At 32.4% G+C, this 25266-nt stretch overlaps 3 protein-coding genes across 4 annotated transcripts; 1 reads left to right on the top strand and 2 right to left on the bottom strand.

Moving 5' to 3' along the window:
• Window positions 1–4460: 4460 nt before the first annotated feature.
• Window positions 4461–20809, top strand: LOC107068278 (uncharacterized). The gene is made up of 6 exons (XM_089174904.1): window positions 4461–4641; window positions 5624–5674; window positions 9867–10050; window positions 15183–15487; window positions 16635–16786; window positions 19746–20809. The coding sequence occupies exons 1-6, from the start codon at window positions 4461–4463 to the stop codon at window positions 19911–19913; spliced, it is 1041 nt and encodes a 346-aa protein (XP_089031030.1). The 3' UTR covers window positions 19914–20809.
• A 161-nt stretch (window positions 20810–20970) lies between these two features.
• On the bottom strand, window positions 20971–22504 carry mRpS11 (mitochondrial ribosomal protein S11). 2 transcript variants are annotated; one of them, XR_001475999.2, is made up of 6 exons: window positions 22170–22504; window positions 21923–22050; window positions 21703–21803; window positions 21536–21601; window positions 21149–21336; window positions 20971–21047 (listed from the first exon to the last, which is right to left on the bottom strand). XR_001475999.2 is itself a non-coding variant. In XM_015324749.2 (5 exons), exons 1-5 carry the CDS (start codon window positions 22394–22396, stop codon window positions 21229–21231), a joined length of 630 nt encoding a protein of 209 aa, XP_015180235.1. In that variant the 5' UTR covers window positions 22397–22504; the 3' UTR covers window positions 21036–21228. The 2 variants fall into 2 exon arrangements, 1 of the variants encoding a protein (XP_015180235.1); XM_015324749.2 differs by having other exon boundaries at window positions 21036–21336.
• A 357-nt stretch (window positions 22505–22861) lies between these two features.
• LOC107068291 (pfs47 receptor) lies at window positions 22862–25109 on the bottom strand. Its single transcript, XM_015324511.2, has 4 exons — window positions 24599–25109; window positions 24243–24442; window positions 23191–23334; window positions 22862–23108 (listed from the first exon to the last, which is right to left on the bottom strand). The coding sequence occupies exons 1-4, from the start codon at window positions 24603–24605 to the stop codon at window positions 23022–23024; spliced, it is 438 nt and encodes a 145-aa protein (XP_015179997.2). The 5' UTR covers window positions 24606–25109; the 3' UTR covers window positions 22862–23021.
• Between the last annotated feature and the right edge of the window lie 157 nt (window positions 25110–25266).

Here is a 25266-nt window from a genome sequence, read left to right as displayed (position 1 = left end):
TATTTTGTGTCATTGCGTGCATCTTCTTCATCAATTCTTTTCTCTTACTATTTCAACTAAAAAATATATACGAATTTATTTTGATTTTATAATACATATAGTTTGATATATGAATATGATCGTTCGTTGTTCGGTCAAGTACACCGTGCTCTACATTTTGCACGTCAATTTCGATCCTGCGGGCTATATTTTTCCATCAGCTTTAATCGTTTCGAAGTGAGGATCAGGTTCGACCGATAGATAAAACGACTACGAATTAGAGATATGCCCTGCCGGAGGAAAGGAAGAATCGTTGAGCACACTTCAAGGTGATCACCGCGAGGTTCTCTCCTGTCTATCGAACATGATTTTAATCATCTCACTCACGACCGTGATCGAATTTTATTTTATACTCTTGACAACAACAAAACAAAACATACACACACGCACACACACACACACATATATATATATATATTTCATTCGTAATGTAAACGTTAATTAAATTTGTGTATCATTTTGGTTCGTATACTAAAGTGATTAATATAGTTGGTAGTCGTTAATGACCAAAATAAATGAAGATGTACCTACATTAATTCATTTACAAAGACAAAGCGAAATATCTAATTACGTATCTTACTTTAAGTTAAGTTAATGTCAAAAGAAAGGAAGAAAGGAAGGAAGGAAGGAGCTTCTCCAAAACTCGTTTCTTTTCATTCTCTTAGAATCTCAAGCAACCGATGTATCTCGTTTGCAAATAAATAATACTCTACGGCTTTATATAGGAAATAAGAGAGATTCCATAGAAAACGAATGTAAAAGGACGAACTGTGAGACGATATCGCGCTTCTAAACGTGCAAAACTCTCTTCTATGCATGGTCTCGAACTTAAACGATATACATTTTGTCGAAGAAGAGGTTGTCGAGAGACGACGAGTTTCACTCGAACTCGTAAATTCCCACAATAAAATGTCATAAATTCATTCAAGCAGCTCGATAAGCGCTTTATTTCTCCTTCTCTTTCTCCTTCTCTTTCTCTTTCTCTTTCTCTTTTTCATAACCAGTTTCAAAGGAAAACAAGAATAGTTGGCAAAATTCAAAGCTTTCCTTTGATGCGTCCACCAAGTACCTAGACATTTTCTCAATTTAGCCGTCCGTTTGACTATAAATATATTATAAATTGAAAACACACAGATTTGTCTACTTTGTTGTCATTTATCTGCTAGAATTTTTATTGATTTCATGTACAATTGCGAAGACTAATGCAACAGAAGAAGAAGAAGAAGAAGAAGAAGAAGAAGAAAAGGAAAGGAAAAAAGAAGAAAACTTGTCCTTCGAACTACGATCAATAGGTCGTGTTATGTCAGTAGGGCACGAGTACGAAGGTTTATCCAATTGTAGATCTCTATGCGAGATGAATTTCAAGAAGACGATAGTTTAAACACTTCTTTATATTCATCGATGTCTTTAGCTTTCTATTTAATTTCAATCGTTTACGATCAAACGAGAGATTTCTAATGTGTTCCTCTTCGGCCCTTTTTTAACAATTCAAATATTTTATTGTGGATTGAAAAATCAAAGGGAGGAAAGAAAAATAGAAATTAATTGGAAAAAATTCGATGGCGAATGTTCGCGAAATAGTTTCAAGAATATATTGGCCGAATCATTATCATAGAAAAATATTATTATCATCTTAATATATTGTTGTTTGTCCGCAATGGACTCCTAAACTACTGAATTGATTTTAATCAAATTTTGCACACTGTATACAGTTTCATTCAACTTGAAAGATAGGATAGTTTATATCTCAATTTATAATTGCAATATTAGGTAATTCGTTGACTTAAAGACGTGTTTATGGGACTAATTGTGAGCCACAGTAACGCGTGGCAGGGGCACCCCTAGTTAATTATCAAAAATGTAAGTAAACTCAACTATTGTAAACTATATTTAGAATTATTGTCTATTTATATCACCAGTACAATATTATGATAGATATCAAAGTGGTATATTCGAAAATGATCAGATAAATAAAGAGACATCAACGTAACCGATATTATGCCGCGATCGTCAGGAAACATAGTCAGTATGAGAATTTCCATGTAGTAGTTACGATATCCTATCCCCAACTGTCACGGCGATCATTCCTAGGTACATAATCCGATTGGAGTTTGCCGATGACAGGAACGTTCTGCAGAGCGTGCGCGTATGGAAGATGTGATTAGGGACGATGAACATGTTTATGCAATCCATTGTAGCGTCATAGTTCGTCCGGTTGACGGAGAATTTCAAATCGCGACACTATGATTTAATATTTTGTTTTACAATATATTAAGATTATTAAACGTAAATTCTCATTTAATCAAAATCTTGTCTCGGTTATTTTCTTTTTCAGTAACACTACTACCTCTACACACAAAAATACTTTCGTATAGAAGGCATATATAAACTCGTAAATCAAATTTGCCCTAAATCGAGAACAAGAGTAAGTGCAAAAGTAGGAGAAAAAGAGAGAAGATTTTCCTTGGGACTCTCGAATATCGGTACCACGTGTATTCTACGTGTATTCTACACCATATAAAGGGTGTTCGTAAAATTTATAGACACCCGAATAGGTAGAGTTACCAAAAATCGATGATCTTCCTGATATCGATCAACTTTGTTCGAACGATAAATAATAAATGAAAAAATATAAAGATAGATAAATATTAAAATTCGTCAGAATATTTAGTAATAGTTGCCTTGAAGAAGAGAAAAAAAACAAAAATATATAAAAGGTAAAGTTAGACGAGGACCTTGCATTTTATCAGCTCGAACGAGTCTCGCCGCGTTGAAGGTAGCACCGCCATTTTATCGATGCCGACGAATGTGTCAGATGTTCGTCGTTCCAAGTTCATGGCTCGTCAAAGATACACATGTGTGTACCTACGCAAAAAAAGAAAAAAAAAAGAAAAAATGGAGAAGGAGGAGGAGGAGGAGGAGGAGGAGGAGGAGATTACGACGTATAAAGAAGCAGCAATGTCGACGAGTCTGCAACACTTTTTGATTGTCCGCGGCAAACGCAACAAAGCTTCTATCGCGTTATAGTTTTATTCAAATAATTATCGTTTTCGTACTTTTTTGAGCTTCTCCAAAAGAAGATGGACTTTCCTACATTTCTTCTCATTTGCAACATTCTTGGAACTATTTCGCGAACACTCGCCATCGAATATAATAATCGTGAGTACATACGATTGTGTAAGTGAATTATGATCATTCACTTACTCGAGTTAATCGAATATTTACCAAAAAATGTTCCTTGATCATTGGAGAGACCTTTAGAATGCTTTTTCTATTAGGTTAGCAAATAAATGATTGCAGATTTTGCTGATAGGTGGCTTTTTAAAATCTACAATGACTTAATTGCCAACCCAATGTATTTTCAATTATTCAACTTAACAAATACTGTGCCCGTAAAATTAATAAAATAAAAGAAGAAACTCTTTTAGGACGACTTAATATATTTATATCGAAAAATAAGGAAAGAAAAGGATGCGTGATAGAAGTATAATTATTTTCATTAAAAAATTCGTTATCCGGTTGACTCGTTCCTTTTTCCTTTTTACTCTTCACAGCGAACCTCTCAAACAAGGATCTCTCTCTCTCTCTCTCTCTCCTTCTTTCTTTCTCTTTGCTCTTGACATCACAATTTATTTTATAACAAGCCGTAAATTCTTGATTAACTTTAACGTGACGACCTAAGAACTAATTAAATCGTAGTGTATACTCATTTATCTTTCAGTTCGTAGATTGTGGTTATAATACGCGAAGAAAAATCAAATAAGCGAGCGCATTTTTCAATACGAAAGAAAAGAAAAAAAGTGGAAAAGGAAAGGGACATCGTTTAATTTCGTTGAAAGAAAAAAAAAAGAAGGAAAATAATTCTCGCGAGGTGCCGAATTCCCCGTCGAAACTGGATCACAGACGGCTTGTGGAATTTCAATTTAGCCAAATTCGCGTAGTTTTGAACCCTACGCAGAGAAAAAAAAGATAGATACTAGCAAGTTCAGCAGACCAAGATATATACGAAAAGTTGTTTCATTTAAGTTACTCGAGTAGAGGTAAACGATCTAACGAGCTTCACGTTGCAACATTGCACACAATTATCACGCGCGAGTATAAAGGAAAACGAGCACCTCGTAGAGAGTGAAAAGAAGAATGAGAAGAACCTTTCTCTTGAGTACTCTCCTTGAGTTTTTCTTCTTTTTTTTTTTTTTTTCGTATATTTTTTTATTACGCTTGCGCCCTTATCGATTCTTACTTTTGACCAACAACAACAACAACAAAAATAAATGCAACTCTAATTCAATTTGAATCAAACATCCAACTACTCTACACTTGTTAAGTGATAAAATCACAAAAATATTCGAACAATCGTTCAAATTTAATTAATTTCATATAGTCTACAAGAAATATTGCAAAATTATTGTTAAATAAATAAAATGAATAATTCTTCTTTTGAATTTGAATACTCAAACAAATTAACTTTCAATGCTACTCAACGTCAATGTTACTTTTCTACTTTGAATACGAGGAAGCAAGGATTTTGGCAAATCGTCAAAGGTCACGTAATGAAAAATGAAATCATTTTGAGTTTCATGGACACGAATGGCATGGCGGAAAGTGGGCGCGACTAAAATAGGAAAGAATAATTAAGCAACCTTGACGGAAGTTGAAAGTTAAAAAAGACCTCGCGAGACCATCGACTTTGCTCGCTTTTGTCAATGACCGTTTCAAGGTCGACATTCGCTAGCGGAAAGATTGCACAAAAGGTTTTTAACCTCTGAAAACGAAAGGAATATCCGATCGACCTCCGTATCTATGACAAAACTCTTATTAATCTACAAACTTTTTAAAAGTGAAGATAAAAATGTTGTAAATTTAAACAGAAAGAAAAAAGAAATGAAAAAGAGGATTGAGAAGACAAGAGGGAGCGAGAGAGAGAGAGAGAGAGAGAGAGGAAAATAAAATAGTATATTATATCTGAATAGAATGAAAAGTGTTCGATATCTTCGTAATACATGAAACGAGTGGAGGGTGATGAAAACTCGTATTCTCCCACGTGGAAAAAAAAAGAAAAATAGGGAAAAGGGAATAAAGAGAGAGAGAGAGAGAGAGAATATGGTGTAAACTATAGCATCAGCATATTATCATGACCATGTTGGAACCTGCTTCTGACATATCTATTACGCATTACCAAATAGAGACGACTTCAAATTCTATGCGTCGCTTCCCTTCGTGGCCCTTTTCCTTCCATAAAGGATAGATTGAGAAAGACAAGGAGGGAGATTCGAGAAGAGGAGAAACCGTGCTGGAGCAGACGTAGAGGTCCAATTAATCAGCCAGGGCGTGAAACGAGAAGGGCCGAAGGTTGGAGGAGACTCGGAGGAGGTACTGTCGCAGGGATTGCGCTGACAGATCCGTCGTATTTATCCCTATCTGCCTGCTCGGAGCATTAAATTCGTGCTACGCCAGTGGCCGTGCCGGCATTGCTGTCTTTGAGAGAGAAAGAGAGAGAGAGAGAGAGAGAGAGAATCTCTCGAGCCGGTTAACATTCCTGTACGCGTCGATTCAGCTTTCAATTAAACGCGAACGATCGAGGTAGGCACGTACCTCTTGAATCTAACTCTGCGAGTGATACTAAAAGTGAGATACTGTGAGATTTTTTTCTTTTTTTGAGGATTACTTTCAAGTTCATGCGTGCGTGTGTGCAGTCATTCAAGTTTGAAAACTGAAAGACGTCTCAGTAAAACGAACTTTTACTTCTTTCATTAATCTCTACTGAAATGATTTAATTCCTTAAACATTTTTTATTCGATTATTTGCAAAAAAAAAAAAAATGACTAGGTACAAAAATTACAAAATCGTTGGGATTTATCGCAAAACCATTGAACGAGATTTATACTTTTTACGAAAATATTCTATGCAATTTGAACTATCTTCTGAATATTTAGATAATTTAATGTAAATACAATATCGCGTTGTTTAATTCGCGAAAATAGATAGATATTTCTACTTTGCGAGTTAACAATTGATTTAGTTCGATCAATAATTAAACAAACTTTCCTACCTATCTATGTATGTACATATGTATGCATATATATATATATGTATATATGTATATATATTATCGAGGAAGGGGAAAGGGAGTGAAACTGGCTTTAGGAAAAAGGCTTTCATGGATGTTACCGAGTTCAATCACGTTTCGCTCACGTTTTTCAAAACAGAAGCCGATTAATGCGAAGGATTGAACGGACGAGTGCATGAAAATTCAGTGTTGACTGAAAGAAAAAAGAAAATAAAAGAGAGAGAACAAACAACAAAAAAATGGAAACAACTTTATGAATTTTTATTATTCGCACTCGGTAAACACGCGTGATCAATAATAATTTTCAAATTAGCGAACACATTAAATTCGTGTAAATACATACATCGAAAAACGAGTTAATCGAATTAATCGAAAAGAAAAAAATTGTAATTTATTCGTTTCCTAACTATTATTAAACGTATTGATTTTTAAAGTGAAAACTTCTTTAGAAAGGGTGTGATTTGAAAAAATGAAACGCGATGATGTAGTAGGGAAACGACATTTATAAAAATATTTGATTTGCAAACAATGTTTTTAAAGTGTTTTATTATTTACTTTCTTTATTATTATTAGAAAAATTCGCGCCTGTATGAATGCAACCCTCTAGACGGAATTTTTTCTGCCCGAAAGTTAGGCAACCCGTCATACATACGTGTATAAACAGTTTTGACTGAAAAAAAATTCCGTCCCGATAGATGACGCTCGCAAGCAACATTTTCAAACTGTGTCTGGAGGGTTGCATACGAACAGGCGCGAATTTTTATAAATAAATTAATAATTAAATAAATAATTACAAATTAAAAGTACAAATAATATTTTAATAATAAATTACTCTCGAAATTTGTTTATTTGAAGGTTTCACTTTTAACTTGTGTGATATGCAGACATGTTTTTTTGTCTCTATTTTTCTCTTTCGTATTTAGGATAAAGGTACGATAGAAGAGTAATAGCACACGATCGAAAATGGAACTCGTCGAGTTTCCAATCGATCGATCGATTATTACATTCGTAGTCGCAAGGATGTACATACGCCAACAGAGATTTATCTAATGCACTGGGAATTACCTGTTGATTCTCTACAAGAGAACATTTTCTTTCTTTTCTTTTATCTATTTTTTTTTTTTATTTTTATTTTTTTTATTTTGGAATGCAAACACGTTAACCTAATTCATTTTGCGCGGTGACTCGAGGCAAAGTTTTATAAAACCAAAGACATTTTCTCTTACGTTTACGATGTTTTTTATTTTTTCAAATTTCTCTTTTCCTTGATTAACCGAAGTAAAAAAAAAAAATAAGAAAAAAATACTGAAATGTACGTGGAGAAAGGAGTAAACGAAAATTAACGTTAACATATTCGAGGGCTGGTATATTTTTTTTCTTTCTAATACTGAAAATAATGAAATTCTGAAAATGATTACTGCAAACTTGTATTGTTAAAGTAAAGATAAAAAATGATAAAATTTCTTTTGAAATATCAATGTAACAATTATGTGTTGTTTAGAATAACAAGATTTTTATAATTTGTATCTTTGATTTATAGGTCAAACAATAGATCACTTGTTTTTATTGTTATATATTACAGGTATTTTTTGGAAAAGTAGAATAAAAACAAAATTGAAAACGTCTCTCGCTATTATTTAATATCATGCGCTTAGTGTGAAACACTGTCTGTCGGTTGTCTCTCACATCAGACACTAAACGTACTCTAATAACCGGTGTTCGTTCGTTCGTTCGTTCGTTCGTTTATTCGTTCATTCGTTCATTCGTTCCTACCGAGGTAAGATGGATTCCGAAAAAGGAAAAGAACCTAAGAGATTACCAGAGTAGAGTCCATATCCGTAAGGAAAAGTTTTGCAATCAATCAGAATTACCGTATCCGCTATCCGTAAGGTAAGGTCAGTAAATGCAGTGCACGGAAAAGTTGGAACGTAATTTATTTTTTTCTCTCTTTTCCTTTTTGCCCTCTTTCTTCTTCCTTCTCTCTCTTTCTTCTTCCTTCTCTCTCTCTCTCTCTCTCTCTCTTTCTCTTTTACTATTTCACTTGCGTGTACTGTATTTGGTAAAATCGAACGTAATGTCATTCCCTTATCTATCCCCACCGGAATCGCAGCAGGAAGTATCTAACCGATCGCGGACACGTTCCGGACATTAATCGTCGAACGATCGATGCTCGTCGAGTTTCGCGCAACAGATTAATCTCAACGTGGAAAATCGAAACGCTGATATACTTTCCAACGATCCTATCCTTCTAATCCGATTCGTTTTGAGTGTACATATTCGATTAAATTCTTTCTTTTCTTTATTTACGTTATTTGATTTCTTTTTTTTAAGCGAAAACTTCTTTAGAATGGGTGTGATTTGAAAAAATGAAACGCGGTAATGTAGTGGGAAAACCAAACGGACGATGCAGTAGGGGGAAAGAAACGGCCTAAAACACTACGTAAAAAGAGAAAAAGAGACAAGTCTATCATTATTTATCAAAATATTTCATTTGAAAACATTTTTTCAAGTATTTTATTATTTACTTTCTTTGTAATTATTATAAAAATGCGCGCCTGTATGAATGCAACTCTCCAGACAGACTTTAAAAAGATAGGCAACCCGTCATACATACGTGTATAAACAGTTTTGACTAGAAAAAAATTCCGTCCCGATAGATGACGCTCGCAAGCAACATTTTCAAAGTGTGTCTAGTGGGTTGCATACGAACAGGCGCGCATTTTTATAATTAAATTAATAATTAAATAAATAATTACAAATTAAAAGTACAAATAATATTATATAATAAATTATTCTCGAAACTTGTTTATTTAAAGGTTTCACTTTTAACTTGTGTGATATGCACACATATTTTTGTTCTTCTTCCCCGACAATTTTCACGGTCGTTAATCTGTATTATCTTATTTTTTATTTTCATCGTACTTCTTATTATTTTATTTCTTGAGACTAGATAAACGAGACAAGCTAAAGGCAACGAACCGAAGAAGTAATAATAAAAAAAAAAAATTAAAAAAAAAACAAACTGAAATATTAGCTTATCTTTTTAATAACGTACAAAAATAAATATTCTCAGATAAAACAAAAATATATAATATTTGCAAGAAGAGTAAAGAATATAAGAATAGTATACGTGAAAAATCTAAGTAACTTTTTTTTATTCTATTTTCAACCTAGAGTGAGAATAAGAGTAAGAGTGAGAGTGAGAGAGAGAGAGAGAGAGAGAGAGAGAGAGAAGAAAGAAAGATGGTTGAAACTAATGATGCGAACGCTAATTAGCTGGCATGAAAATAATATCTCGCCAATGTTAGAGTAAACGTGGCTTAGAACGAAGGCATTAAAAAGTTTCGTATTAACACGCCAGACGAGATGTTATTTAGCTCCTCTCGGAATTTTCGGTTTACGCGTTGTTCCGTGCTAAAAAAGGGACACGCTTCAATTCATTTCATAAACAAGTTCATTAAAAAAACTCTAATTAGAATATTTTCACCTTATCCTTTGGCATCCGTTAAATATATAACAAAAGTTCAAATTCGCGTCAGTCAAGTGTGGGGGAACATAGTAAAAAAAAAAAACAAATTAACTATAAATTTATCTAACTCATGTTTAATTTCAAATAAAAAAATATTTATCAAAATTGTTCATAGAAAATAAATGTAAAACATCAGTTGTGATCGAAACAAGACTAAACCTCATTCATTTATCCATTTTTTTTTTTTGTATTGTATCGAACATTAATGAGAATATTTATATTTAATAATAGTGGCAGATGTCCCATGTGGTCATGGGGAAAGCGGAACGCGAACGGCCCGAATCGTTGGAGGTCAAAATGCGATACCAAAAGAATTTCCTTGGTTGGTCAGCATTACCAGAAAGGGTGGCCATTTTTGCGGCGGTACTATACTCAATTCAAGATACATTCTCACCGCTGCTCACTGTTTATGCTCGTGAGTAATCATCTTTTTCTACTTTTTTTTCTTTCTTTTAACACGTCACGTCTCGATTCTAACGATACAAAACGGTGAACACTTTCAAAAAAAAAAACCGCCATGGTTAACTGGTTAATACAATTTTTCTTAGATAAAATTAAATTTTCAAGATACATTGGAGATTATTCAAAAAAAAAAAAAAAAAGAAAAAAAATACAGAGGTTCTTCTTTTATTTCATCTTAAACGCACATTCTTCAACTTCGAATTTACGTATAAAATATAGTTATATTAAGGCGAGGAAAGCTACAGTCGAATTTTCAAAATAACGAATGCAAAATAATAACGGCAAATATATTCAAAAATATTCATAGACGAGCAATCCATTCCCTTTATGGAAGGATGCCCATTTTTCTTTTCGCAAATCTGATGAATACGCCTGATCGCCCAACGATATCGTCCTACCTACGCGTTGTTTTATACAGCGAGAGCGAGAGCGAGAGAGAGAGAGAGAGAGAGAGAGAGAGAAGGACCAAAAACCTATCCCCACCCCCAAAGAAAAAAAACCAAACAAAACTCTATCTCGTTTACATATACATCGGCATTGTAACCACTAGTTGTCAACGATAAAATTAGTTACAAAAATAGGGAGATTTTGGAATGAAAGGGTTGGTAGGACTAATCGAGCTTTAAAACTCGGACTCATGCCAATTTGACAGGCTGCGGAAAGCCGATATCGAAATTTGGGCATTCGTTGAAAAAAAAAAAAAAGACACAACCTATCGTTGTTCAAATTCTTTTTTGGTAAAGTCATTTTTTTTCATATTGCAAAAACCCGTTTGTTATCCGCGTTTACTTATTGCCCGCTGCTGGTTGTTTCACGAAAATGTAAAAAAATATAAAATACCTCACCCCCTCCCCTCCCCTCCCCCCCAAAAAAAAGCATTGAAAACATAAAAAAAAACATAAACAAGATAAATGTTTGATCTCGTCAAATCCATAGGCATCGTACGTACATATCTTTGAACTACCAACTTTCGAAAGTAATGTGCATGTAAAAGGAAAGAAAGAAGGTCCTGGTTTTGTGTTCTATGCCTCACTACCTTCAAATGCAAATTCAAAGAATATAATCGTATTGTAGTCTATCTCTCTCCGTTTCAAACTCAAACAAACAAACATAGACACACACATGTGCCCACGTACACACTCATTAATCATAGTTCAACGTAGGCAAACAACTTCCATCCATAACGAAAAAAATTGTTGATAAAATTACATTTCTCTCGCGTTATTCGCAATAAAATGGAAGGAAAATGAATCTAATGTATTTTGCTCGGTGACATGGCATCGGTGTGCACTATAAACAGAGAGAGAGAGAGAGAGAAAGAGTGGGTGATCTCGTGCGAGCAATTACAAAATATAAATTGCGTACACGGTGAACGCTAAAAACAGGAGCGGTTAATTTATCTCGTTGCTCGTTTTACAACGCTAAAACGATACCCCCATATTCATCCCTTTGACAATGTATAATGCTATTTAATATTGTAATTTCGATTAAGTTTCATTTTTCTTTTTTTTTTTTTTTTTTTATCAACTTTTCACACACCATTATTAAGAAATAAATTTGGAAACGATCGAAACTAGATTTAGACTCTTTCAACAAAAAAAAAAGAAGTCTCGATAGCAAGATGACGTAAGTATCCCTAAAATGCATTGAATGTCGAATTGAAAAAATAGAGGTCAGTGATATCCTTGCATATAGGGTATAGAAAATACATTTGTGATGTGCCAAGTTAAATTGTAAGAATTTATATAGGCCAACGATACCTTTAACATATATATATATATATGTATATGTATATACGTATCGATACGTAACGCAGCTACTTATTTATCGATTTATCTAAAATTCATTGAAATTCAATGAATTTATATAGGTCAATAATCTATTGAAAATATGATATCTATTAAAACAAGAATTAATTGCCATTGATTACGTTATTCATATTTATATAGGACAGTAATAAGAAAAAGATAAAGAAAGTAAAAATATATCTAGAGAGATTTTTTGTATCAAAAGATAAAAAAAAAAAAAAAAGGAAAAAACTATCATGTAATCTTGTACTAATCTGACATAGTTCGAAGTCGTACAATGCATAACAGTAAATTCAAACGTATGGGCGACGGGCCGTACATTTGGAGAGATTCGAACTGTTAGTTATCGTGTATCCTTCCCGGTCATTGGTTCGAGAACAAAGGGAAAATAGGAAGGAAGAGGATAGAGAATGGAGGTACAACGGATACAACGGGAATGAGAATTCGAGATTTCGCACAAACGCGCAAGTGCACAAGCGAGAACGCATTCACCATTGCAAGCCATGATTGCGTGTAGATTACAGACCACTCGGTAATTGCTAGCAGCCATGCACAAAACGCACCGATGAGATATCATAAAGAGCTATGGTATGTATGTATGTATGTATATATATATATACATACATATATGTAATATATGTATTATATGGACCGAACGAGAATTAAGGTGGGTAACTTAATCGACAAAAAATTCTTGAAGGAACGTAGGTGTAACAATCATTTTCTTATTGTGAGAAGATTAAATATACGAGTTCAAATACACTTTGATATTAAAAACGAAATATTATAAAAATAAGATGATAAATAAAAAAAAAAAAGAAATGTTATACCTAGGTATAAGTATTTCAATCGAATGGACGTGACACCGATGAAAAGAAAGGAGATATCTGGTGAGAGAGGTAAACCTTATAATCCGTGGTTCATGGAACAATAGCAGTAAAGAAACTGGCTGTGGAATGGAAAGGGTCCATTAAGACAGCTTTGCAAGATAGATACAACGACGACGAGGAAGAAGACGAGAAAGGAAAAGGAGTTCTGGAGAAGAGCTTAGAAAGCTTCGTCCTGAAAGAGAAATATACATGGAGTATATAGGAGAGTGAGAGAAAGTGAGTTTCCAGAATGGGGTGGCTGTGCGTTTAAGAAGATAGTGTCGTAATTTTGTTAATTATTCGGAGGTAGGGTAAACCGATTAATTAAGTGAAGCCACTGTAGCGACTCTCGGTGGAAGAATCCAAGAGAAGATGCGTCCTAGTCGTCGTAGTCGTCGTAGTCGTCGTAGTCGTCGTAGTCGTCCCGCTTAAATAATTGCAAATGTCCAAAGAAACACTTTTCTTCTTACGACACAAAGATAAGCTACTTTTTCTATCCTAAGGCCTTTCAAGTGGGCATAAACAATTGAATTTGATAAATTTAAAATAGTAGCCAATCATATATAAACCAACATGGTAGTTTGACTTTGAGTGTTAAAATATACCTGTAGTATAGAAATGTCGTCAATTAATAGCACATTCTCCGACAGAATCGTATCGGAGAGTTGATCGACCGCGATATTGGGTGCGTGCGTATCTCGAATCAACATAATCGATCACAATTGAGAGAAACTGTTCTATAACTAAGACTACACACACACACACATATATATTCCTAATCAACCTTACAGTAAAACTGATACTCATACCTATTCTAACATTTATACCTAGGATGAAACTTTTCACACGATATCGTATTACGGTGTTCATTCATTTTCTTAATTCATTGTTTAAAAAGATAAAATGTGAGAGAAAAAGACTAGGATCGATTGAAAATAAGAAAAGGATAAAGCGTAATTAGGTCAAGAAGGAAATAAGTAACCACCGGGAAGCGGCAAAGTCGCACATTATCTTTATAATGGATTATACTAGATTATTAATTTCGTAGTCGCTTAATCTTTTCCACTTCAATTCCTTTTACGTCTTATTCCAAAGCCTCCTACTCCGATTCTCTCTCTTCAATTTTTTTAATGGAGTATCTTCCATTGAATAAATTGGAAAGAAAATTGAATAAACGTATAGAGTGATGTGTTAGTGCGAGCAAACTGGAAGGGCTCGGGGGAAAGGTTTGACTTCCGCTCGAAAGCACGACGAAAAATTTCTAATGAAGGTTCTCCAGTAAAGATAAAAATCTTCTCTTCTTAGGACTTCGTCCTGTTATCCCTAACTAAACACCCTAAAGAGACTATTTTGTTAGTTTTGGAAGCAATTATTTTTTTTCATCAAGGGTAAGTTCCTACCCTTTCCCTTTTATTTGGGACTTAGGACAAGGATAAGAATAATAGGTGAAAAGTAATCGAATCATTTTCTCGTAAATCCCCATAATAATGTCTACTCGTCCAATAAAAAAAAGAAAAAAGGTTTAGTAATCGCGGTTGACTCGTTTAACTTGGTTTCAAATTCTAAAACGAAAATCATTCGAAAAGAATAGAAAAAAAGAAAAAAAGAAAAAAGAAGAGGAAAATAAACTCGTCGAACGAGTATCGTTAATATTCGAGATGAAATTACGAAATCACGCGCGAACGCGTGGATTTGCTTGCTTGGTCTATCTTCTCTTTCTCTCTCTCTCTCTTTCTCTATCTCTCTTTGCGTCCACCATCCGTAGTTAAGCTTCGTTAAGCTCAAAAACGGCGCTGAAAACGGCGCTGAAAACGACGACGAACGACGTTTCTACTGGATGGAAGGGGATTAATTAAAATACGAGTATCGCGAGACGAGTTTCCGTACGGTTTGCTCGAGAATCCTCTCTCTCTTTCTATTTTTCTATCTCGCTTCTACTATCACCACCTGCCTCAACTGAAAAAAAGAAAGATTTGTGGTATACAGGGAACAGAGCAAAAATCCTGAGTTTAAGAAAAATTATTGTCCGTGTAGTCTATATATCTATGTTATAGATTTCTATCTATCTATAATATATATATATATGTACTTATACGATACGCGTACAATATTGTTACATGCGAAATACAAAATATTATATAAAGTTTATATATATATATAGAAATATTAAATTAAAAAGATTATTCTGAATTTATTTTAATGTAAACGGGAAAGTTCACAGAATAATTGCATTTACTTTATTTGTTATTTTTATACAGGTAATAAAATTGTAAAAATCATTGTATAAACATAATATAAAAAAAAAAAAAGAATAGAGTGAAATTTGAATGAATGAATGAAGTGAAATAAAGAGAAAAACGGGAAAGAAAGAAAAGAATATTTGAGTCAAACTAAAATTCGATTTTCAGAGGTACATCGACAATTCCGATACGTCAATTACGAGTGACTCTTGGCGAGTATGACTTGAAAGGCCCGGAAACGCCAGCGGCTAGTGAGGAAAGTGTCATTAACGCGGTGGTGCATCCCGGTCACAGGTGTGGCCGATACGTCGACGATATCGCCCTGTTAGAACTGGCGAGGCCGATTACCTGGTCGGAAAGCGTGAAACCCGCCTGTTTGCCCGCGGCATCGGGAAACCCAGGATACAGAGCTTTCGGTGGTGAGAATGCAGTAGCTGCTGGTTGGGGTTGGCTTGGCGAAGACAGATCTAGATGTAAGTTTTCAATTACATTTATTTGAGATTTGTTATATTATAGATTTCATCTATAAATCATTTCTAATATTATTTCAATTGTCATAAATAACGCGTAATTATTAGATTGGTGCAAATGAAATGTCGTTTTTTTTTTTTAAGTCTTGCTTGTAAAAGTGTATTGAAACGGAAATGGAGCAAATTGTATATTCACTTAAAAATCCGACATTTCATACGCACCAACACCTAATAGAAAAATAAAAGAATGAAAAAGACGTGAAATCGATATGTTTTTATTTAACGAAAATTTGAATAAAACCAGTCGAATGTTTTGCTCGTGCTTTAAAAGCTCTCTCTCTCTCTCTCTCTCTCTCTCCCTCTCTCTGATAGGATAAGGATGGAAGGTCGTGAGTCGAGGGTGGAAGTTACGAGAAAGTAACTGAAATGGAGGAGAAGGAAGTAGAAACGGTAATGACGCGACGCGTCCACGGCACGAGGAAGATATCAAAATGTACTTTAGAGTTTTGTCTGTAGTAGAAGCAAGTACCTTCCTAAATTCTGCGTTCGAGTTACATCTTCTCAAGTTCTTGCTTACTTATCGGAGTCAAAGGAACTCGGAACACGTTTGCGAACGTTCCGAGCTAACTTTACTCGAAGAAAGACAGTGAGACGGAAATAGAACGTGATAGAGTAAGAAAGAGAGATGAATTCTATTCTATACCGTATTCACAGTATTCTCAAGGAGATACGGAAATGTCAATACTCTCGAAAGGTAGTCGGACGTTGCAACAATCGGTATACTTAACGAAACGCGTATAACGTAGTATGTATTAAATATATTTACACCGATGTCATTTCGATTCGTAACAAGAGGAAAAAGGACATTTTCCAACGACATAAATGAAACTAGTTTTCTTCAACGAACTTACTAAAACGTATAATACTATATACGTCCTTTCTGATGTTGAAATTTCACGCATACGCGAATACTTTACTACCTAATACTACTTACTACTATTATATTATGAAAAACTCGTCGAATTAATTTCTTCTTCAATAATATGCATGAACACATATTATATTATAGAAATATTTCTATGTATATTCCTTGTTGAACTAATCAAGCTAGACTAAGATCTAACGGCAAACTAACGTTGTATCTTTGCAGACAAAAGAGCAGACGTGATGCAGAAAGTAAACGTTCGAGTAGTGGAGAACAGTGTTTGCAGAGAATGGTACGCCAGTCAAGGAAAATCTACACGCGTGGAATCGCAACAAATGTGCGCTGGGCATGAGGAGGGTGGTCGAGACTCTTGTTGGGTAAGTGGCTTTTGCTTTTACATTTATAGAATAAGAAACAAGAAAAAAGGGACGTGTTTGGTTAAAAAAAATTTCAAATACTAATCAAGAACAAATTTTGATTACTTTTCGGTATACCCCCAAATAATTGAGTAAATTAACGTTCACTTTCTCGTCGTAGCTTTTCAAAAGGTTTTAGAATGATCGTTAAACTTTCTAAATATATCGTCGAAAGAAAGTAATTCGACAAAATTTGATAAATATAATAGAAGAGATTGTCGTAGTACGTGAGCGATTAGCAGAGAATTCAGGAACAATTCGCACGAACGAATAGTAAGAGCTACATCCCCGATAATTGCTTAGCCGCAGACCAGAGAGATAGTCACCCCCTAGAAGGGGTTGTAGTACTAGTCGTGTGTAGTAGTACTGGTAGTACGTTGACAAATCTATTGGCAGAACAATGCACTCTGGCACGAATATATCATTATTTTTGTCCTATTTCATACGAATTATTGAAAATCTAAATCTACTTGCGTATGTCTAGACCATCCTTTACAACGACTTATATTTTCGACAATTTGTGATGCTGGAGGTTTTCTTTTACAGTTTTCATGAAATAATTTTGCTTATAACTATTTTCTAAAGAAGTTTTCACTTGAATAAAAAGAAGAAACGAAAAAAATGGTGTAGCTTTATCAATGGCAAGAATTTATTTGGCGTAATTTAACGTCGTCGAATGAATCATCAAGCGTACATAATTCGCGGTAGGAATAATCCGTTCGTAATATGAATGCGAGTTAATTTACGTGAAACTTTAGCGCTTACGAGTTAACGAGTTACGATCGTTTGTATTACACAATAAACATTTGGAGTATTCTTCCTTTCTATTTGTCTCTCTCTCTCTCTCTCTCTCTCTCTCTCTTCATTTTCCTCTCTATCTCCTTTGAGCTTATTATTTGAAGAGAGAGAGAAAAGAATAATAGATTGTAATATTAGGTTCACACTAGGAACGATATGCTGTATCAAATTTACTTCTGAAAAAGGATCGGTTTTTTTGTTCTTATTTTTCTCTTCCCTTTTATTACAACTAATTTTTCACTCTAATATGTGATAAATTACATTAAATGACATATAAATGTAATATGTATTTACATATGATCGTACGTATCGTTTAAACACTTAATCAAAAAGCGTTCGATCCGCGATCGAGAGACACGAGAAGGAGGAACCGCTTAGCAATTAACGTCGATGGCTTTTGTGGTCTCGCAACAACGCGAAATTATTTCGATGGAAATGAATGACACGACACGATGCGACTCGAAGCACGATTTCAACTCGATCTCACCTATATATTTTACCTGGAAATTAAATATTTGAACTTTCGTACATTTGAAATGGCAATTGTCAAGTCTGGAAAATCTTTTGCAATTGGAAAATACACGAATATTGTAAACAATTATTAATATTTTCTTTCTTTATATTTGTCCTCCTCTTTCTCCTTTTGTTTTATTTTATTTGATATTTTATTACCCTCTCGTAAAATGCGTCATTTCACGAATTACCCCCCCGATGATTCGTTTTGTTTACCCACCCTCTTGTTATGCATGCGCGTAGGGTACGTGGTAGGGTACGCTGTAAAATACATGGTAGGGTACACGATATTTTTATCCAAAATGAGAACGTGACCCATTTACGATAAATTGTCTCTCAATCCTAGTACCATATATATATATATATACGAACTTTTTCAATAGGAATACCAAACGATTTCTTCCTTTTTTTCCCGTGGGTTATTGAAATTCTATACTCCTGACGCATGTTTTGTATTTGTTTCGAGATCGATCAAGACCAAACGATAAGAAGAACGAGTTATTCATTGTCCAGTTATCCAGGGAAAAAAATAATAAAAAAAGATCTTGTAGAAGATATTACCATAAAGATATACCCTACGTGTATATTCGTTCGAGCGCGAAATAACAAAATACTGGATCAACATGAAATAAAAGTCGATCGTAGATATTGTACTTCGTCCCTTATCGCTTTCCATCTTCCATTTTCTTCTTCTTCTTCTTCTTCTTCTTCTCCATAATTTTATTCACGAAAAAAGAAACGATACCCTAACCCTGAACCAATAACTACTAGTTTTGTCAATCTGTTTCTTTTTGCCAGTGCTAAACGAGGAGAGACATTAATTATTGAAAACATTTCTGATGTTACTTCTAACTGTAATAAAATTTAATGTAATATTCATTTTTAAATATTCTTCTACATTCTTAGCAATAAATAAAGATTTATGCAAAACTAGTGATTTTATTGATTCAGTTATGCTCCTTACTGTATATATATATATGTATCGTTAAAAATAAATAAAATTAAATTAGAAAAATAATCTCATTGTAATATAACAAAAGAAAAAATGTAATATACGCCAAAGTATTTTGACTCAATATTATATTTTTCTTTTGATCTAACCATCTCTTTTTAATGAAAAAGAAAAAGGACGAAATACGCGAATTGAATCAGAGAGCTTTGATTCGACATCAAAGGATAACAAAAGTCGGATATCCGTATAGTAGTATTATATTTTTGTAGCACGTATAAAAGCTTTGTTTTTTTTTCTTCTTTTTTCTATGTGATAGAAAAAGACAAAAAACAAAACAAAAAAGAAAATAAGAAATAAAAAAATTACATTACGCAGAGAATTTAGAACAAATAAAAAGATTTAATAACTATCTAGAAATAGTTAGTAGATATTTAAGATTGCTGCTTAAACACAAAGATACGCGAAATAATTTGATTCAACGTATCGTTTGTTGACTTCATACATAATTTGAGCTTGAACCAATGTTCCCAGAATAAACCAAATTAATACTGTAATACAATATCTCACGATTATTATCGTGTTAAACTAATTTAATGATAATTAATTAGTAAATATTATAGAGAACATTGAAATTATATGAAACATATTTTATTTCAGGCTGACAGTGGTGGTCCTCTTATGATCGTAAGTAATCCTAATAGAAGAACAATAGTCATTGGTATAGTTTCCTCTGGAGTGGGTTGTGCTCGACCACGTCTACCTGGTCTTTATACAAGAATCTCCGAATATATATCTTGGATCACGCAACAAATCACGTTTCATTGATTGAAATTAATTAGATCATTGACGAATCTATTTGATTCTTTGAACACCATCGTTCTAATCACTGAATCAAATAGATAATAATATATGTGTATATATATGTTCTTCGTAACGAGTGATAAGATACGAATGGACAATCTCATTTACTGCTTTGCGTTTGCGATTCATACGATTTATTAAACAAAAAGTCATTAGTTTAAGTTATCAAATTTATGCATTTTCATATGTCATAAAACTAACGTTAATTATAATGTTAAAAATGTTTAGAATATTAGAGTACCTCATGGAGGTGTCTAGTCAATAGTTTGATAAGAGATACAAAGAGATATATAAATTAATATATAATATACATTATATAATATAAAACAATGACATATATAAATATTTATAAACCGTTAATAAAGGAGTTAATAAGCCATAAAAGAAAAGTTCACTACCATCCCGTTGAAGTTTACCTACTTGCCAATTCTGTTGATAGGACGTAGACAATATCGTCGATAAACCAGGGTAATAAACGCGTGTAGTAGATGAACATTAACTGCTGCGTATAACTTTCGTTGAAACTTTATAGTTAAGGGACAGGAACGCTTAATTGCAGAATACAGGGTACACAATATCCCAAGGGCACTTTAAGCTATCTAGGTCAAACTTTCCCACAGGATTGTACGCGTTTCTAGTTTATAGTAGGACTCTCTTGAGATTCGAATAATTGATTATTCGTAAATATCAAATAAAAAAGAATTTTTTTGTTTTTTTTTTGTTTTTTTTTGTTACACTCTTATGAAAAATAAGCATCTCTCACATTACTTTATATTAAATCAATAGACCGTTTCTTTGGGTAATTATTTTTAAAATCAAATCAAATCAAAATTCATTGTTTTCTTTTCCTAAACGTGTAAACATTTATTAACCCATTTGCATCCGAGACTGCGAGCAAAGACTTTCTGCTATCACCGAGCGTAAAATATTCAGCATAAAAATCATTTGGTTTTCTATCTGTAAACATTTGAACGTGACACGAATCAATCGTCAGTTGAATGTCGCAGATGTTTAAACAAAAATCCTAGTCATGATGCAAATGTGTTGTTTCATTATTTTCTCAACTTATTTGAAAAACTTAATTCGTTTACATCGAACCTGTTAAACATTCAAATTATTTCATAACAACGTAATACAGTAGTAAGAATTACTATAAACTTCATAAAAATGAACAAATCTTACTGTAAATAGTACGTAACTTTAAAGTCATGTTGCATTTAGAAATTTCAATCCACATATATAAATATATAATATTTCAATTACTATCAATAGAATGTAATTATATTCTCCTTGGCTTTCTCGGTCTTCGTGGATTCCATGAAACCCTAGTACTATCTGTAATCGATACAATTTCTATTCCTCCTATTTGAAGACCTTTCAAAGCAGCCTAAAATATACAAGAATTTATATGAATTTATTGTATTATTTAACCCCATTCACATTAAACTTTTTACATACTATTTCATTAAGACTTTGTTTAAGTAATTCATAGTAATTTATTATCAAAATATCACAATGAAAATATTCTTTGTCCCATAAAAACGAAAGTTATTTATGACTCGAATATTATATTATAATATATTTACCATTCTACCAGCACCTAATCCTTGAATACGTACTCTGACTATCGGTACAGATCTATTGCGAATAGCCTAAAAAAATAAATATATTTTCATAAATACACATGCCAGTTAGAAGTTGTAATTTACATATGTTATTATTCAAAGTAAGACTGTTTCAAATTCTTACGTACCTCACTGAAAGTAACAGCTGCTTGTTGTGCAGCAACATTGGTACCTTTTCTAGTATTTTTGAAACCTTCTATACCCGCAGTATGAAGTGCTAACATCTTCCCTATATGTGTATAAAAACATTTACAAATTGAATAGAAATTTATAATAAGAAATACGATATTGTATACAAATTTACATATACTTTGAGTATTACTTTGAAATAAAAGTTTATAAAATAACCTTTATGATCCGTCAAATTCAAATGAGTATTGTTAGGAGTTGCATTTATATTAACAATTGGCAATTCCTTATATGGTATACCTTTAAAAATCCAATTAGGTGTGTTTTCATCTGGAAAGAGTCCTGTCCTATAAGTATAAATCAATTATACTAATCACAATATGTAAAACAATATATATAAATAATTACACACCATAGGAATAAAATACTTAATAAAAATAAATTTCATTATATCAGATATACTCACTGATTCAAATTATGTACTGTTCCATCTGTTTCTCCTTCAGCTATATTATGTTTATTTGAAACAACTCTAACTTTTGTATTTTTATCTCTTATCTCTTTATTATTGAAAGAGGTTATGTGAAGATTTCTTAAGATTGCTGCAAGAATACATTTTGAATTATTTACCTCGGAAACTAACAATTGTTTCGCTGTATATGATAAATTTGTTATTGACAGAAGTTTATTCATTATTGTAAATCTTATTATTTAGTTTTTTATGCAACAATAAATCAACAAATCTTTAAACTGCTTCGTGCATAACAACTGACACACATGCACTAACGTAAAGTAACTACTATCGCCTACTGGTGGTCCCGGTGTCAACTAATTGTTTTGATTGTACCTAAGGACTACATTTCTAACTGATGATAAATGAAACTCGTAAACTATATTACCGACAATCGATAAAATGCAATCTAATTTCAGGAGTAAAAATAATTAAAAAAATAAATAAAAAATAAATAAATATTAATTAAAGAAGAGAAATTGATAAAAAATTAATTACTTAATAAACAATAAAAAAAATAAATCTAACATATATATATATATACTATATTTATAGACTATATAGTCTGATAATCTATCAGTTTTCAAGTGTTTATGTTAAAAGATAAAATATATGACGTTGATTAAAATAAGTAACATATGTTATGCTTATTATTTAGCTGATCTTAATAAAATATGCATTTATTTTTTGGTATACAAAAAAATTCAAACAACTCCAATGGATAAATTGATTCCTTTGTTTTTTAACCTGTTAATTATATCATCATATAATCATATATAATATAAATATACGATTAAATGAATAATATTAACGAATGGCTAGAACTTCATAATCCTTGAAGGATAATTCTTCACCGTCAAAAGGAATGTAAAGACAACCGTGACTGGGTTGAACCTGTATGAAAGAAAAATCAAAAATTATTCAAATAATCGATTAATAATGAAATATATTTATAATAATATTTGTTAGTTAATACCTTGCCAATTGTTTGAGAACCATTGTGAAGGACACGACCAATGTATAATGTTTCACCGTCGCGTGTTTCTCCACCAGCTACAGCATCCGCAGGAATTGATCCGTTACTGCAAAATTCCCATACGTATTCGCTTTGGCATAATACCTAAATCAAAATCATATTTACATTAATCAAATGAAAGATAATTAATAATAAATTATAAATGATTATTAACCCTTATCACACACTCCAAGAATTCCCCAGAGTGATTTATTAATTGTAATAATAAATAAATTATAAATGAAATTTTTTTCAATTTATTAAATATACAAATTAATCAACATATAAATAATTATAAATTAATAATTGATAATTTATATATAAATATGTTATTGATATACATTTTATTTTATATTATTTTTTTTTTTTATAAGTTTACAATCAAAAATTTATTAATCCTAATTCCCAATTCTATTATTGTACATATGATTTTATATAACACACACATATATGTATGTTATATATTCTTTTTATTGTCTTGTACAATAATGAGATGAATTTATTGACTAAGAAAAGACAAAAAAAAAATGTTTTCTTTAAAACCGTTAGTTTACTTTCTTTCATTTAGAATTTAAACCATCCATGACTAACTTTCAATAATTTACCTTGACGTATCTATTCGTGCGAAAAATAATATATCGATAATAATATCATTTGTTTTCTTAGTAATTTGATAAGATTACAAGAGAATCAAAATCTATCGATATAATATGATACTAATCATTTTACAAATAAAATTGTGCACAGAATTTGAACGAAGTATTTAAGAAAGATAGAAAAATATATACAGTAATCCTCCCTAATTATACTATTATAATTCGTTTTCATATTACGCGATTTCATGTCTCTCGTATAACACGCATTTTTTTCCCCTATATAACCCAGGGATTCCCCACTTTCCGCAAGAAAAGTTAAAGTGAATCATTTATACTTATACATACAATATACCCTGTTATAGGGTGTGGGGAGGATTACTGTAATTAAATTTTTATAAAAATCATAATGGTTTTTACCTCAAAATCAGATTTGGCATGTTCCTCGCCATTGTAACAAACATAAGCAACATTTTTGTCAGGAATTACTTTGGCTGGAAGCATATCACCTTCGTGATAAGCTTTACCAACATAAATGGTACTTCCATCTATGTCACGTCCACCAACAACAGCTGTTTCGGGTATTGATAATCCCGCCGACCGATGAATCCATCTATAAGCTGTAATTATTATAATATATTATTACATTTTCACATTTTTTTAAATATATTCCTGACAATTTAATAAAAACAAAATATTATAACAATGTACACACATGTAGAGTATTGTTATTTAACACTAGATAGATAGATGAAAAAATGAATGTCTTTTTTTACCTGGCATTTTGATATTTAGCACGCGTCGTTGTTGAAATTTCAACACCGAATGATTTTGGATTCCTAACACACCTTATTAGAGATTAAAAACTTCTGTAATCTTATCTACCAACTTGTTTGAGTTACTTTTAAGCGAAATCCAGATAGTATTCTTTGAACTAACATAAGTGCCTGTTATGTATGTGGTATAACATCGATAATGTGAATATATTTGCTTTCTTCTTTTTTTTTCTTTTTTTCTTTTTGCTTTCATACTTATTCACCCATTTTTTTTTTGTTTTTAGATATTGAATAAACATCTTCGATCGATAGTTTGGTTTACGACGTCATTTATCATTAAGTGTTTCTTTCATATATTTAGGTTGGTAAAATTACAAAACAAGACACAATTCGGGATTGTATAGGATCCTCCTATCCGGTTTATTGTTCCCTCCAGACGATTTGTACAGTTATTTGTTCGTTCTGATTCATCATCGTTGTTTCAAAATGACGTCATTTTTTAAAGAGATACGTATCTAATAAATAAGACAAAATATTGACATATTATTTAAATTATAAACGTTATCATTTTTATTTATCGGAAATGACATCCAATAAAATAATTGCAATTATGTTTATTTATTACAAACAAGGTTCTATAAAAAAAAGTTTATTATTCTCTTTAATAT

This window comes from Polistes dominula, unplaced genomic scaffold (genome assembly GCF_049000335.1).
Source record: "Polistes dominula isolate Pdom_NZ unplaced genomic scaffold, Pdom_raw_medaka contig_29, whole genome shotgun sequence".
NCBI lineage: Eukaryota > Metazoa > Arthropoda > Insecta > Hymenoptera > Vespidae > Polistes > Polistes dominula.
This window is presented reverse-complemented; position numbering and strand designations above follow the sequence as displayed.

Excerpts from the sequence above, each read along its gene's own strand:
- LOC107068291 (XM_015324511.2), bottom strand. Across the intron at positions 23,335-24,242 it reads ATGCCAAATCTGATTTTGAG|GTATTATGCCAAAGCGAATA; the intron begins GTAAAAACCATT and ends ATTTTGATTTAG. Across the intron at positions 23,109-23,190 it reads GTTCTCAAACAATTGGCAAG|GTTCAACCCAGTCACGGTTG; the intron begins GTATTAACTAAC and ends TCTTTCATACAG.
- LOC107068278 (XM_089174904.1), top strand. The coding sequence starts at position 4,461 with ATGAATAATTCTTCTTTTGAATTTGAATACTCAAACAAATTAACTTTC. Across the intron at positions 4,642-5,623 it reads CACGAATGGCATGGCGGAAA|GCACGTACCTCTTGAATCTA; the intron begins GTGGGCGCGACT and ends CGATCGAGGTAG. Across the intron at positions 16,787-19,745 it reads GTGGTCGAGACTCTTGTTGG|GCTGACAGTGGTGGTCCTCT; the intron begins GTAAGTGGCTTT and ends ATTTTATTTCAG.
- mRpS11 (XM_015324749.2), bottom strand. The coding sequence starts at position 22,396 with ATGAATAAACTTCTGTCAATAACAAATTTATCATATACAGCGAAACAA. Across the intron at positions 21,602-21,702 it reads CAGCTGTTACTTTCAGTGAG|GCTATTCGCAATAGATCTGT; the intron begins GTACGTAAGAAT and ends TTATTTTTTTAG. Across the intron at positions 21,337-21,535 it reads GATTAGGTGCTGGTAGAATG|GCTGCTTTGAAAGGTCTTCA; the intron begins GTAAATATATTA and ends TGTATATTTTAG.